This window comes from Cheilinus undulatus, linkage group 22, assembly GCF_018320785.1.
Source record: "Cheilinus undulatus linkage group 22, ASM1832078v1, whole genome shotgun sequence".
Classification (NCBI taxonomy): domain Eukaryota; kingdom Metazoa; phylum Chordata; class Actinopteri; order Labriformes; family Labridae; genus Cheilinus; species Cheilinus undulatus.
In genome coordinates, this window is record NC_054886.1 from 4138698 (window position 1) to 4156081 (window position 17384).

Here is a 17384-nt window from a genome sequence, read left to right on the forward strand (position 1 = left end):
TCATTCCTTATTGCTGAAATAGAAGGAAAAACCAGGGTCCAGAAATTGGAGAGAGATTGACAAGACCAAAACATGTGACAAAGGGAAACAGGGGAGTACTGACACCGAGGGCATGCCGGGTCAACATTGGGATAAATCTTTGCCAATTTATCATTAGAGTAGTGAAGACAGTGCACCACTTTAAATTGGATGACTCCATGACCAACACAGAAGGACCAAGTGTGTATTTTAGAGATCATGTTTTCCCAAGTTTCATCCAGAATGGGTTCCCCAATATCAGCCTCCCAGGCAGTTTTAGATTTTTCCCATTTAATCAAACCTCTCTTGGATGGGTCAACGTTGAGTCCTAATATGATATATCTTCCGGGGAGTTTGGCAAATTGTAAACCTGGCAAAGTGAAATAAATGGTAAGAAGCCCTCCTCATGAAACAAATCCTTAAAGAAAACAAGAGCGTTTGTATGCCACAATGAAAATGCCGAGTCTAGTTGAGATGGCCTGAAGAGATGGTTAAACATAATAGGGCAAACTCTATTTATACCTTTAAGGCCAAAATGTCTCCTGAACTGGTCCCATATTTGAACTGAGTTTTTAACAACCAAATTAACAATCAAATTCTGGTTAGTGTTTTTAGTACTCAGTGGTGTTGTCAGAAATGACACTGGAGAGACTGGGAGAGTTGACTTTAACTCCATGTCTACCCAAAGGGCTCCTTCTTTGCCAGCGAACACTGTGGTCCAATAATTGAGTTTGGCAATGTTAGAAGCCCAGTAGTAGTGTCAAAAATTGGGTAAGCCCAGACCTCCCTCTGATTTAGCTCACTCTAGATGAGGTTTTTTAACTCTTGTTGTGGATTTATTCCATATAAATGAAGAAACAAGAGCATCTAGTTGAAGGAAAAAGGACTTAAGGAGGAAAATGGGTATCATCTGAAATAAATAAAGAAACTTAGGCATTATTGTCATCTTCACTGAATTAATCCGGCCAGCCAGTGAAATGGGGAGCTTCGACCATCCTAAGTAACTGAAGGTATCATTTTCTAATTTAGGTGGTTATAAGTCAGCTGTCTGGCCAAATCATTTAGCGGAAAGAGGAGAGTCTTAGCTAGATTTACCTTATACCCTGAGATCTTTCTGAATCTCTTTAGTAGATCTAACAGGTGCGGCACACCTTCTGATGGGTTTGACAAATAAAGAAGCAGATCATCTGCATATAAAGATGTTTTGTGGTAAATTGTACCTCTGGTTATACCCCTGATTTTATCCTCTGACCTCATGGCAATTGCTAAGGGTTGGATTGCAATGTCAAATAAAAATGGAGATAAACCACAGCCCTGTCTGGTACCTCTATGGAGCATAAAATATTCAGATATCACCCCATTAGTCTGGACTGCTGCCATAGGTGCCCAGTATAACATTTTGATCCACTTGCAGAAAACTGGCCCCATACCAAACTTCTCCAACACTGCCAAAAGATAATCCCACTCAACCCTATCAAACACCTTCTGGGCATCTAGAGACAGGATGACTTCTGGCTGTAGGGTTGAGTGGGAAGATAATAGCACATTAAGTAACCTCTGCATATAGAAAAAGGAGTGCTGTCCAGGGATAAAGCCTGTTTGGTCCTCATCAATAGTTGAAGGCACTACTGTCTTTAAACCACGTGCAAGAACTTTAGTTCGTATTTTGTAGTTGCACCCAAGTAAACTAATTGGTCTATACCAACTACATTCTAGGGGATCTTTACCCTTCTTTAGCAGTACACATATTATCATCTGAGATAGGGTCTGTGGCAGTTTCCCACAGGAAAGAGATTCCTCATATACAGACTTAAGAATAGGTGCAAGTTTTAAAATTCAACGGGAGACCCATCTGATCCTGGTGCTTTCCCACTCTGAGTTGCTTTAATAGCAGACAATATTTCCTCAGCTGTTATGGAGGTTTCCAGGGAGGCCTGGGCTTCAGGGCTTATTTTTGAGATATCCAATGTATCAAGGAATGCATATATTTCAGTCAGCTCATTTTCTGACTCAGATTGGTAGAGATTAGAATAGAAATGTTTAAACTGATCATTCATGGTCTGGGGATTATGAGAGCTTGTGTTAGGATCTAAATTCATTCCTGGTATAGTGCGTTCCTCTGAATGTTGTTTGAGCTGAAGTGAAAGCAACCTGCCTGCTCTATCACTGTGCTCAGAATGAACTTGTTTAGATTTCTCTAAAGCCTTTTCTGTCTGCCAGGTTGAAAGGTTGTTGTATTCAGACTGAAGCAGTAGCTTTTCCTTATATAAATCAGGTGTAGGTGAGACAGCATGTCTTTTGTCTAAATCAGCAATATTATGGCTTAATTCATCAAGTCGTTTACTGTGTTTCCTGCTTCTGTGAGTAATAAAAGAAATGATCTGTCCCCTTAAGTAACATTTCAATGATTCCCAAAGAATCCCCCTTGAAACATCTGGAGTTAACTCAAGGAATAGATCTATTTGTTCATTGAGGAATGTTTTTTTAATTGGTTACATGAGAGCCAATGGGGATCCAAATGCCAGATACGCTGGAAACTATATTGTCTGGAAACCGTAAACAGTCATGGACGAAAGTATTGGCACCCCTGGAATTTCTCCAGAAAATATACCATTTCTCCTGGAAATTGTTGCAGTTACAAATGTTTTTAGTACACACGATTATTTCCTTTAAGTGCATTAGAGCAATAGAAAAAAAACAGCAGCAAAAAGACAAAATTGACATAATTTTACACAAAACTCAAAAAATGGGCCGGACAAAAAAGACTTGATATAAATACACACACTGGCTGTGTACTGTATCAGAATAAGTCATAATGAAACTACAATACTGCATCAGAAAAAACAAAAAAGAAAAGGAAAACATACCAGATTAAGATACAAACCTCCCCTTGCCATCCTGGAACCCTGGGCTGGTCTTCCCTGAGCATGAGACTGCCCTACAAATAGTCCCCCTACCTTCTAGCATATAACAGGTTAAATCCACTCTTAACTCTCAAAAGAACCCTACATGGGTCAACTAGCAATAAATGGGTCCATCTTTGATTTGTTCTTCAAATGGCTACACCTTGATGAGATCATTAAATAGAAACAAACCATCATTCAGAATCCACAGCTGCAGACAGCATCACAGCATAAGTGGGTAAGCCTTGAAATAAAATATATTTATATGCCCCTTTTTAAGCTAAAATACTGACTTTTAGACTGAGTGAGAGCAAAAACCTATATTTAAATTTTAATCCATGCAGAGCTCGTAAACCCATGTCTTTACATGTCGCTGCTCACGAGCGGCCCCAAGCTCTCTTTTTTGACACATTTGTGTGTTTTCATCTCAGAGCTCCATGTGAAGCTTTTCTCACAACCAACACACCAGTACGGCCTGTGTCCGGTGTGGATACGCAGATGCTCCTCAAGATTGTGAGTTGAAACAAACCTTTTATCACAGCGCTCACACTGGTATTCTCTGCCACCTTTATGGGTCAGTTTATGTCTGCCAAGTGAAGATAACCTGCCAAAACTCTTCCCACACTCCCCACAGACGTATGGTTTCAGACCAGTGTGGACGCGTTCATGTGTGATGCATTCCCATTGACTTCTGAAGGCTTTCTCACAGTGTCTACATTTGTGTGGTCCAGTGTGGATCTGCTGGTGGAGTGTTACACTGTAAAAAATGTCCGTAGAAAATACGGCAAAAGACTGTCAAATAGCAACAGTAAAAGACCGTAAAACAAATAAACATATATTACTGTATAAAATACACAGAATTGCTGTAAATCAAGCAACAGTATGAAACATAAATTTTTACAATTAAAGTACGTAATAATTACAAAATTGTACCGTTTAAACGAAAGAAGATTGTGAAAATAAAGGAAAAATACTGTAATCTTCAAGACGGGCAATTACTCTAAAAATTACAGTAGTATTTTGTTAAAATTACAGACTTTTCTCTCATGTACATTTAAATTCACAGTAAAAATCTGTGAAAAAAATTGCAATCACATACCGTAATTTTAGCAGGGACAAGAGGTTAAAAATACTGCACGATCAGGAAAGTTCTGTAGAAAATACAGTAAAAACCTGTCAACCTGCAAAACCTGTGAACAAGCACCAATTTGTTGTTATGTTCACATTTGTTTCTCAGTGCTACACCACATGATGCTGCCTTGTGAAATAAACGGACAGTTACAGTTAATATGAAAACCTTACTGAAACCAAGAATGGTACCAAAAATCATTTTGTTTGTTCTTAATTTGATGGATGAAAGTGGTCAATTATTTTAGTTTAACTGATTTATTGGAAAAGAATGATGTTAATTGCTCTCACAAAGAATGCCATTGCATTTGTAAAGCCATTCCACTTCCTTTAATGCATCTAACACAAAATACATTGATGTACTTTAATGTTTCAGTCAATCTTTCAGAACTGAAATTGGATGACACATATTACCGATAGGAAATATAACAAGGTAATTGGAAAGAACTATTTTATATATACATAAAGAGAGAGAGAGAGAGATACATACTGTATATATAATATGTATATAACACAGTTGAATATATAGTATATACATTATATAAATACAATAGTTATTTTTACTGGTTAAATAACTTAAACATGAATGCAAATAGAATGACAAGAAACCCTCCATAATCAGTTTTAAAAATGAATGGGAACTGTACATATAGTCTATCAAATTGATTTCTAAGGAAAAAAATTCTTAAAAAAACAATATGAAACCATGGTTTAGTTTCTGAAATTTTAATTTACTTCTCATACCTTATGTAATTTAATCTAAACTTCTCTTTACCTGTATGTGGGTTATTTATGTCTAGAAAATACGTTTTGTTTCATGTGCCAGTGCTGTATTAACTATTGGAATCTGTTCAATAAAGTTGTATCAATATAAAAAATAAATATATAAAAATAATTTTGAAAAACTGTTTCCCATCGCCATTCAACCCTGTCTACACAGGAACGTTTTCTATTCTGTCTGTACTAGAACAGCGATTTGGGTGTTTAAAAATGGAACAATTTGGAAACGAGCTACAGAGTGAACAGTTTTCAGTCGCCTCCCTCCATGTACACAAACAGTGCTGCTTTCTCGAAATGCGTTTGCGCACTGTGGTTGCAGTCAATTGCCATGCGCGAATACGGTTTCGCGCAGGCGCGGGGAAAGATGGACCTTATACGCATGCGTGTGTGGTTCGTTGGAAAATCAAACCGCCAACGGCTGCCTGGTAAACTACAGCGTTTTCGTGTCTTCTGTGGTCTCGTGTGCGCGGAAATATTTCATAAAGTTGCTGTCTGCTCGTAGAACGGGCTGCAAACGAAGATGGAATACAAAGCAGGACATTGGCGTGTATTAATTCGATGTCACCCGGAGCATCAGCCTACGAGCTATTGGTAAGGTATGTAGAACTTCTTTTGTCGTAGTGTCAAATCTTTCTTGAGTTCTTTTCATTCAGTAACACCACGTGTTTATAGGTAGAAGTTAAATGGGTCAGGAGGCATTTTGTTTCAATTCTAGACCAGCCAACATTGCTGTCTGATTTGTATTTTTTGCTGTCATTTTAGCGTGGAGAACGTTTAACACTTGCTTTGTTGGGGTCCATAAGTGAACCCCAAGCTCAGAGCTAACTCCGCCCACTTCAGACTTTTGAAAAATGCACAAAAAATGGGCGGTTGGATACTGGGAACACTGGGAAGAGGGAAAGAAAAAGGACGGAGTTTTCCAGATGAGGTGGGAGTGACCGTGAGGACCGTGATGTCCCCTAGCCAAAAAGTGAGAGTCCCACCGCAGCACTGATGCTTCAGATGAAGGATTTTTCCCCTTCAGAGTCATATTCATATCTGTGTTCAGAGTCACATTCATATCTGTGTTCAGAGTCACATTCATATCTGTGTTCAGAGTCACATTCATATCTGTGTTCAGAGTCATATTCATATCTGTGTTCAGAGTCCCCTGAGGCAGGCTTTCCAGCTTATTCCTACCCTTCCATGGATATGGGCGCAACTTCCGCTCCGTTCTATCTAAATGGGACTTTGCATAGAAACCAGATGCTAAAAGGTGACTATTAAAGCAATTTTAATACCAAACTACATAAACTAAGACTGCTTCACCTCAGACGGGATAATATTATTATTATTTCTCTAGCCTCTACTGGAGAGTTCAAATTGATGACATTACTTTAGATAACCTACAAGGGCATATTTAGCTAACTTTAGTAGCTTTATATCGGTATAAAAAGATACATTTCTAGTTTGTGGAGTTGCTGAAATTCTCATTTTACAAACTAATCCCTCTTAAATATGGGAATTATATTTATAAAATTATCCATGACTCAAGTTGCCAGCTCTTCATTTTGGTAAATGTCAAGTTTTGTATTAAGAATTAATGATAAATTAATACTAAAAGAATCACATCCCTGATGCACTTAGACAGTGGACAGCATGTTGTGAGAGACATATTTAACTTTGTCATAATATTAGTACCATGAACATAGCAACAGGTACTGAGCATTACAGAAAATATGATTAAAACATTTCAGCTCATTGATTTAACAAAACGAAGCAGTATTTATTACAGCAAATATTTATTTATTTCAGAACAACCACTGTTGACACTAAATCACTTTAGTAAGCCTTTGGAAAAATCATGTTTTGCTATTATTGTTACTGTACTGGAAGTTCCACTTCCATTCATAGCTACAGTAGACCCCAGGAATAATGTGGTATCCACCTTATTTACTTATCTACAGCTTATAATACAAACAATGTGAACATGTGATAACAAAAATATAAATATTTACAAATTCCAGAAGAATTCCTATTGAAACAACTGTGGTTCTTTGTTAGCGTCTATAGTTAGCTGCTGTACTAGAATACATGTATTTAATGTAGCCTACTTCCGTTTTGGCACCGGAAGTTTCGCCCATATTCACATTTACAGTAGCGGCCCCAGGAATAAGGGGGATAGTGTGGTGGTGGACTGTGGTGGTCCTGGGCACTACCTGTTGGCTCCAGCACCTCCTAAATGCACAATGGGGATATGTGCACGTCAGTGTCATGGCACTAAAGATTTAATAGCTCACTTGATTTTTGCAGGATGCCACAAAGCTCAAGATTCAGAGAGGACAGTTGGAGGGCTGCTCAGAGGACATAAAGGGCTTCTCTCCTGTTTCGACAAAAAAGAAGACAACCTCTTTTGCCTTGTTGAAACATTCTTGCCAGATGGGGTACCAGTGGAAAGCCTGCCCCATGTATTGTTTTTTGTAGTAAGTGGATCTCAGAAACACTTTAAAGACTCATTTGGATGGTAATGGATGATTTGCTTGTAATTCTTTTCTACTTTTATCATCCTCCCAGGAGCCTCTTGCTAGGCTTCAAGGCAGCTCATGCTATGCATTGACCAGCATTGGGATCCACTCAGGAGTTCCTACAGAGGTAATAATTTTTCCTCTTTAGAGGTAGTTATATGGTATAGTGTAATGCTGGCAAAATGTTTTATTTCCTTCCAGCTGTGTGCATCATATGATACAATATCAGTTATTTTTATAACTGTGTTATCGTCACCTGTAACAACTGCTATCCTGAGGAAGACGGTTCAGAGCAATAAGAGCCAAAACTAACAGACTGAAAAACAGCACATATCCCAGAGCAGTTGCAATAATAAACTAGAAAAGCACTCAGAGAGCGCAGACCTCCGCCATTAGCCCTATCTCCCAATAGTGAAAAGTCCTTTAAAATTCCTAGATCCAGACGATGATCTGGATCAGTCCCAAAATCAAATCAGTTCTTCCTTTTGCCATTTCTGACATTCCCTGGAAATTTCATCAGAATCTATCCATAACTTTTTGGGTTATGTTGCCAACAAACAAACTAACAAACCCTGCGATCACATGACCTCCTTGGCAGAGGTAATAATAATTGCACTGAATGGAACTGTGCAAAATTTCGTTGTACTTGTGTACAATGACAATAAAGATTCTGGTTCAGATTTTTAGGTTTGATGGTATCCAAATTTTCAAATTTAAAAAACAAAAAAGAAATAGATGTGCAGCATTTTTTTCTAAACCAAAACTGTTGTGAGCAGAAAAAGCGCAAGGGCAAGCAAGATGACATACAGAGCTGTGGGATCAACACACACTCTAAGTGGAGAGGGTAGCACCAGTCACAGCTTAGTGTTGATTTTAGAAGAACATATAAACACAGCAACACCCGTCTGATAACTGCTTAACAGCTGGATCACTCTACATGTATGTCTGCATTTTGTGTCTGCTGTAGCTTCTGCCACAAAACACAAGGGATGTGACAAGACATTCAGCTCACGGGACAAGAAGAGATTGGGTCCCCTCCTTTTTTGAGTGAATTCAAAAATTGGATAGTACTTTGCAATCAGTGCATACATGAGTGTTCAAAACTTCTAAGTTGACATGATTTGGTGCTTTACCTTGTCTTTCTATTTTTCCTTACTCTTTTTTAAGGTCCTGTTTCTTCTGCTAGTGGTGACTAGGACTCCATTACTTTATACTGTCTCCGGTATTCCACTCTTCTAAAAAGACGCCAGTTATCAAGGAAAAATAATGGTAAGCCTTGCACAGCATTTGTACATACCTCAATAAATTCTTTAGATTAATCTTTCTTTAAGCAACATGAAGCCATTTTATGTTTATTTTATGTAGTTTACACCAAGCACTGCATTAATCTGGTCATGTAGAAATACCCAGAATATTGCCATGCCACTGCTTTGTCCAGCTTGTTCTCAGTGTTCTGATGATCACACCATATGGGGGCCAATACAGTTTTCTGTGTGAGTCATATGTTTTCATTATGATTGATTTAAAATTCAGCGCCCATCATCTTTGTTACAGCAAAATCCTTTTGTAGCATTTAGGGTAAGTGTACCCATTAGGCCCACCAAAATCTAAGTTCACGTATTTTTCATAGATACTAAGATGGTTTATAAACATGATCATTTGTTAGAATGAAGGATTAATCCCTCATTTGAAGGTATATTTATTTACTTATGCATATTTTAGAGAACAAATTAAAGAAATGTTATGAATAAAGTCAAAAGTCTGGCATGGGCTTAATTGGTACCTAAGTACCATTTAAGCCCACGTGTGTTCCAAATAAGCCCACAACCACGTTTATTGACAGAAATTAAAAAAAATTATTACATTTTTCAAGTAGTAAACATATATTAATTCAGTAACATGTTATACATGTTAAACACAATTTATTTTTTGAACTTGGCTTTAATGTTTGGCTTGTAACAATGGACCACCACAAACATGACTAAGTAGGCCTAAACCTAATTTTCATTGGCTTCAGTATTTAACATTTCATTGAACATTTTATTTAATATTGACAAAATTTGATTCAATATTGACAAAATAAAAAAAATGTGTTTGTTTTTAAAAGTATTAAATGACATTACAGTGAATCAACAATATCTTATTGAACTTGGATTTAATGTTTGGCTGTAACAATGATGATTTTAGGACAGTTGCTGTAATTCCTCTTTTTTGTTGGCATTTTTCTCACTATAAACAAATGATTATGCAAAATTAACTGACATAACAATTCTTCTGGTCAGTGTGTGATCTGTGATGTACTCATGTTAATGAAGTTAGTATAACAACATCCAACACAGGATTACAGCAAAAAGCTATCAAACCTCAAAATTTCATTTTTTTCTATTGAAACACATAAGATGGGCTTAAATGGAACACACTGGGCTTAAATGGTTCTACAGTGACTACCAGGGAAATGAAGATAATATGTTCTCACCAAAATGAAACAAATGTTTAAAGAAATGCCTGTAGCCTAAATATGCTGCAAAACTTGCCATCACAGTTATTCCTCTTCTGCCAAACTTTCTGAATTATCAAGGAATTCTTGTTCAAAGTTTTATGTAAGATTTATGTAAAATGAATCAGAAAACACTTAGTTTGTGTACTTATCATTTTTAATCATTAAGCAGTGTATCTATCAGTAGGGCTACATGTATTGACTAGTGATTAGCTCGCTACGCTAGCTAGCATGACTCATCTTTTCACATAAAACTAAATAGTAAGAAATTACAAAAAACTACCTGTTTATACACAAAAAAACAAATCAATAATCTCTCAAATTACATAATATGAATGTACTTAACAAGTCAGTGGCTGAAAATGGTTGAAAAGAGGTTTTTTCTGAGGGTCCCAAAACACCAAAGTTTTGAGGCGACTTTATCTGAGCCTCCTTGAGACTGCACAAATGTAGGCGGGCCTTTTTCAATATCTACAAATGTGATTGTGTCAAACAAAAACTGACATATAATTAAGAAATTGTGTGATTGGACAAAATAATGTATAGCATAAGACAGGGCCCTCTTTTTTTTTTAAATTGACTTCAAAGTTGCAAGTGGGCTTAAATGGTGCCTGGGCTTAATGGGAAGGCTTACCTAATACAATACAATAATAACTTTATTCATCCCGAAGAAATTATATAGAAATTATATATAAAACTATATATTATATTTACATGTAAAAGCAAATTCTATATTTATTTGGGTGGTCTTACAAGTAAATATATAAATAAAGAGCATAGTTTGCAAATATTTATCTTGTGGTTCAACTACCTAAAATCACAATATAACCCTTATGAATGGTTCATACCAAGGTCTTTTGCTAACACTTGTGGTTTGGGCTATGGTGTGTAGCTTTAAACCAGTGTTAATTTACGACTAAAACTATGACTAAAAATGTTCATCGACAGCTTTGTTTTCCATGACAAAAACTAGACTAAGACTAACAAAAATAGATCTGTGATGACTAAAACTGACAAAAACTAAGTTTAGTTTTTGACTAGAATGTATTGTAGTTTTAGTGGACATTCAAAATCCATGATATCTCTCCACTGTGGGTAATTCTGTCAAAAAACAATGCAGCTGTAGCTCTTCTGTCTCTCAGCTGTAGAAAGCAGGGACCCCAGGTTTGGCAGGGTGCAGAGAACATCCCACTATGACTTGGTACCAGATTTCAGTAAGACAATAAATGCTTGGACTAAAAGTAAAACCTAAAATGTGAGGACTTTTTATGGACTAAAACTAAATGGACAGAAATTACTAAAATGTGACTGAAACTAAAATTCATTTCACTTAAAGACTAAAACTAAGACTAAAATTAAAAATATCTGCCAAAATTAAAACTGCTTTAAATAATGACATCAATTCAAATTTATGTTTAGTTTTTACAGCAATAGCTATGTCACTTTTTTGTGTGGGTCCATATCTTCTTGGATATGTGAAGGAGGGAGCTCAGTGGATACAAGCCTGGGCACCACAGCTCTAAACTATAAAGGAAAAGCAAATTGCAATTAATATGTCATAACTGTCTCATTATAATCAATAACGGAAAAAGTAATTGGCTGTTGTTAGGTGATTGCTGACTTAATAGCTGGCACTTGTGGGTACATTTGCGTTTCTTCACCATATTCTATTATAGAAGCGATCTGTATGTACTGTACACACTGTTTATTTTATTCTGTTGTGCTGATTGTAAGCATGGCTTATTAGAGCCTAGTTTTTCAAATTTACATCTGTGTAGGCATTAAACTGAAGCACTGAATCACTCTAACTTTGTTTTGTATATGTACTTCCTGCAGAGAGGATGGAGCCAGTCCAAAGTAGAACACCTGATGAACTGTGCTCGAGTCTTCAAGAAGATGAAGTTTCTTGGCCATGTGAAGCTTCCCAAGTGGAAGGCCTTCTTCAGTCAAGACTGGACTCATTACTCTTGAATCATTTAGGGGCAAGTGACTTTGTTTCATCTTCATGCATTACACCAAGGACTACCTGTCATACATATGGACACAAGCTTTTTTTTCCAAGATCTAAACTGCTTTGTGAGTTTACAGACAAGTTATCAGATGTGTTGAAAGGTTTTTTATAGCAAACATATAACTGCAGAGTTTCTTATTGTTTATCAGAGAGCTTGAATCTTTTGTTAAAAGTAGGAGTATTAGGGCACTACTACAAAAATCTAGCAAATTAACTGAAATTTCACATGTTTTGTACTGTATTTTTTACAGTAAATTTCTGGCAACCACAGCTGCTGGTAATTTACCGTAAAATTTAAAGTAAGGCAGTATTAAGCTACTACTGTAAAATCTGCAAACATCAGCTGTAATTTCTCATGTTTTGTACTGTATTTTTTACAGTAAATTTCTGGTAACCACAGCTGCCAGTAATTTACTGTAAAATTTAAAGTTGGGCAGTATTTTGCTACTACCGTAAAATCTGCAAACATCAGCTGTAATTTCTCATGTTTTGTACTGTATTTTACGGTAAATTTCTGGTAACCACAGCTGCCAGTAATTTACTGTAAAATTTAAAGTTGGGCAGTATTTTGCTACTACCGTAAAATCTGCAAACATCAGCTGTAATTTCTCATGTTTTGTACTGTATTTTTTACGGTAAATTTCTGGTAACCACAGCTGCCAGTAATTTACTGTAAAATTTAAGTAGTTATAATAAAATACCGTTTAACATTATACGGGTCTACTGTTTTTATTACTGAGATAGATTGTATTTAGGTTTACAGGATTTCTGGTGTTTTTACAGTAATTTACCGTAAACAGGTTTGTTTCATTATCGTTATTTTTACAGCCAATCCCTGTAGAAAATGTTGTAATAGAGCTGTAACTTCTACATCAAATTACAGTAAGTTGTACAGCAAATTACCGTAAATATGGTTACAGTATAACTGTTATTTTTACAGCAAATCCTTGTATAAACGGTTACAATATTGTATTTTTTTAACAGAAATTTACAGTTAAAAAAAAACAGGTTTGAACTGTAATATTTACAGTTGTAGAATGAAAACACCGTTTTTTCTCATACATTCTCACCGTAATTTTTACAGTAAATCTCTGGTAACCACAGCTGCCAGCGTTTTACCGTAAATTTAACGGAATTTTTTTTACAGTGTATGTTGCTTTTATACCTGAACGTTTTCCCACAGTGGTCACAGCTGAAGGGTTTCTCTCCAGTGTGGCGTCGTTGATGGATCCTTAGATGACCTACTTGAGAGAAGGCCATACCACATTGGTCACAGCTGTATGGTTTTTCTCCAGTGTGGGTGCGCTCATGGGTTATACATGATCCTACTGCTGAGAACTTCTTTGCACGGTATCTGCACTTGTAACGCTTCTCTCCAGTGTGAATACGCTCATGATGCTTTAAAGCACCTTGATCAGTAAAGAATTTACCACAATCCTGACAAGGGTAGAGTAATTCTCTGGTGTGGATGTTTCTGTGAGTCTTAAATTTACCCAACCGACTGAAACTTTTACCACAGTCCTCACATTTGTATGGTTTCTCTCCAGTGTGAGTGCATATATGACGCTTCACTGCAAATGACTGTGTGAAAGCTTTCTCACAGATCTCACAGCTGTACGGTTTCTCTCCAGTGTGGATACGCTGATGCATCCTTAGAGTACTTGCTTGAGAGAAGGCCAAACCACATTGCTCACAGCTGTACGGTTTCTCTCCAGTGTGGATACGCTGATGGATCCTTAGAGTATTTACTTGAGAGAAGGCCATACCACACTGTCTACAGCTGTACGGTTTCTCTCCTGTGTAAACTCGCATATGCTTCTTTAAATCTGATAAAGAAGATAACTCTTTACCACACTGCTGACAGTGATGACTATAAGGCGTGCCCCTCTGTTCCTAGAACAAGAAGAAGCAGAAAACAAAACAGTCATGGTGGAGATCTTCAGCTGACAGCTTTGCATTACTGCGGAGGAGAGTTGTCACAATAGCAGTGTTTTCAATGTCAAACTGATACACTTTTCAATACCACTGCAACAAAAATGGCCTCCTGGTAGGAGTCAGTGATATGGATAAAAAACTGATTCACATTTTTTTTCCTTCATGACCAAAACATCCACAGATTTCATTTTCCTGAGGTCAGTTGGCATAGTAAAATGAAAATGTTTGTTTTTTGGAATTAAAACATCTGTAGAAGACTGGACTACTAGACTAATACACGACAGGAGCTCAGTTACAGTTAGAGGAACTACACCAAATAACTATGTCTAACCTTCCAGGACATCCAAACCTTTCTCACTGGAGGCAGAAAATCAGCTGCTCAACTCCATCACATTGTCAGAAAGGAAAAAGTCAAACTTTAAATGTGTTGAGTGTAAATTCATTCCTACAAGAAAAAGAGGTGTCAGCACTCAAAAAATGGCCTTTTAGGTAGTTTTATTCAAGGCACAACAGACACGTTTCGACTCAGTCTTCTTCAGCATTGTGAAACACTACATGGAAGAGCACCTTAAGTACAGGACGTATAACCTGTTATACCTGCTGTACAATTCTGATCAAAATTCAGACCAGTTGAAAAATTGCAAGAATTTACGTTTTACACTGTTGGATCTTAAGAAGGTTCTAAGTAGAGCTTCAAAATGGAAGAAGAAGAAATGGAGATGAGACAAAAAAAGATTTTGAGTAAGTAATTTATTGAAAACAACAATTAAAGTGAAATAAGTTGTTCATTAGCTGACCAAAAGTTTAAGATCACAGCCTTTAAAGGCCAAAATCTGCACAAAAATGTAGATTCAATGTGATTTTCCATCTGTTGAGACACGGGACGATTCTCGGCCCAAGTTAAAGCCATTACTGGTGCCGACTGCAGCCCAATAACCATCAGACAGCATCTGTGAGGGAAGGGCTTAAAAAACTAAAAACATCTTCAAAGGCCTCGTCTCTTTCAACGCCACTAAATTGCCCATTTGGACTTTACAAGGGAGCACCAAACATGGGACAATGAAAGTTGGAAGAAACTTTTATTCTCTGATGAGAAAAAATGTAACCTTGACGGTCCTGATGGTTTCAACATTACTGGCATGACAAGGAGATCCCACTAGAGATGTTTTCTATGCTGCACAGTGGAGGGGGCACCATCATGATCTGGGCTGCTTTTTCCTTCAGTGGAACAATAGAGCTTCAGGTTGTGCAGTGGCGTCAAACGGCGGCTGGCTATGTGGAGATGTTGCAGCGGGCATCCCTCATGACTGAGGGCCATCATTTGTGTGGTAAAGACTGGGTTTTTCAACAGGACAACACTGCAGTTCACAATGCTCGCCTCACAAAGGACTGCTTCAATGCCCGTTGTGAAGCCATCTTCACCACTTGAAGCAACATTCCCACTAGCCTCCTGGAAACACTACCATCAAGCATGCCGAAATGAATTTTTGAAGTAACCAACAAGAACGGTGGAGCTACTCATTGCGGAGTCCTTTTTTCAAACTTTTATTTCTGTTTTGAGGGTGTTTTGGGGTTTTTCGAGCTGTGGTCTTAAACTTTTGATCAGCTAATGAACAGCCTATTTCACTTTAATTGTTGTTTTCAATAAATTGCTTACTCAAAATCTTTTTTGTCTCACTACCATTTCTTCTTCTTGCATTTTGAAGCCCTACTGAGAACCTTCTTAAGATCCAACAGTGCAAACCGTAAATTCTTGCAATTTTTCAACTGGTCTGAAGATTTTGATCAGGAGTGTATATCAGGTTTTATGTCCTGTACTTAAGGTGCTCTTCCACGTAGTGTTTCACAACGCTGAAGAAGACAGAGTCGAAACATGTCTGTTGTGCCACATTGTGCCTTGAATAAATTTACCGACAAGGACATTTTTTGAGTGTTGACACCTCTTTTTCTTTTAAGTGTTTTTTGTATGCACCTTTAGGAGTTCTCCTCTTTTCACTTTCTCTGCAAATTCATTCCTACCTTGAGAGGGGTAGCCATCTTTCTTCCTCAGACAGCTGCCCTGAAGTCAGATTCAATGATGGACTGCGTTCCTCTCCACAAGTGTCTGGTCTCAGCACTGAGCTGAGGACAAACAGAGACCCATTATCAGACAGCAGCTCCTCAAGTGTCCACGGTCTGCAGATGCCCGCTGCCTCATTCTTAGAAACTTCTAGAAAGGTGTCATAGTGGCAGGTCCATCCAAAAAGAAAGGAACAGAAGTGTTTATCTCAGAGAGGATGTGGGCTCAAAAATAACACCTGGCATGACTCGTGCAAACAAGACTATATTTACAGCCCAAACAAGCCTATATTTACAGCCACAACAAGCCTATATTTACAGCCACAACAAGCCTATATACTTGCATCCAAAACAAACCTATACTTACAGCCTAAACAAGCCTTTATTTACAGCCTAAACAAGCCTATATTTACAGCCCAAACAAGCCTATATTTACAGCCCAAACAAGCCTATATTTACAGCCACAACAAGCCTATATTTACAGCCACAACAAGCCTATATTTACAGCCCAAACAAGCCTATATTTACAGCCCAAACAAGCCTATATTTACAGCCCAAACAAGCCTATATTTACAGCCACAACAAGCCTATATTTACAGCCACAACAAGCCTATATTTACAGCCACAACAAGCCTATATTTACAGCTACAACAAGCCTATATTTACAGCCACAACAAGCCTATATTTACAGCTACAACAAGCCTATATTTACAGCCACAACAAGCCTATATACTTGCATCCAAAACAAACATATACTTACAGCCTAAACAAGCCTTTATTTACAGCCACAACAAGCCTATATATACAGCCACATCAAGCCAATATTTACAGCCACGACAAGCCTATATTTACAGCCCAAACAAGCCTATATTTACAGCCCAAACAAGCCTATATTTACAGCCACAACAAGCCTATATTTACAGCCACAACAAGCCTATATTTACAGCTACAACAAGCCTATATACTTGCATCCAAAACAAACATATACTTACAGCCTAAACAAGCCTTTATTTACAGCCTAAACAAGCCTATATTTACAGCCTAAACAAGCCTATATTTACAGCCTAAACAAGCCTATATTTACAGCCTAAACAAGCCTATATTTACAGCCACAACAAGCCTATATTTAAAGCCACATCAAGCCAATATTTACAGCCACGACAAGCCTATATTTACAGCCTAAACAAGCCTATATTTACAGCCAAAACAGGCCTATATTTACATTTATGTCACGTTCCCATGCTTGCGCACTTTCATTTGCTGTGCCTCATCCTTCAGCACCGGGGCAGTGAAGCATGTCATCCCCAAGCATGGAGCAAATGCACTCTCAGTGGTCAAACATTCTGGACTTTAGACTCAAAAGAGCTGCTGTCCACATAAACATTACAACAATATTCTTAAATCTCTATAAACTTTCATACATTTCATTAACGTCTTGTCTACTTTCTGATTGAAATGACTTTAATGCTAATAAAGCTGAAGCCCAGTCAGTACAAATAATCACATTTTTAATATGGCATTCTTCTATTTTCTGCAGCGCTGTTAGAATT

The 17384-nt window shown here is 37.4% G+C and overlaps 1 protein-coding gene across 1 annotated transcript; it reads right to left on the minus strand.

Moving 5' to 3' along the window:
* On the minus strand, positions 1-15813 carry LOC121504972 (zinc finger protein 239-like). Its single transcript, XM_041780087.1, has 3 exons — positions 15796-15813; positions 13007-13734; positions 1-13 (listed from the first exon to the last, which is right to left on the minus strand). The coding sequence occupies exons 1-3, from the start codon at positions 15811-15813 to the stop codon at positions 1-3; spliced, it is 759 nt and encodes a 252-aa protein (XP_041636021.1).
* Positions 15814-17384: the final 1571 nt, after the last annotated feature.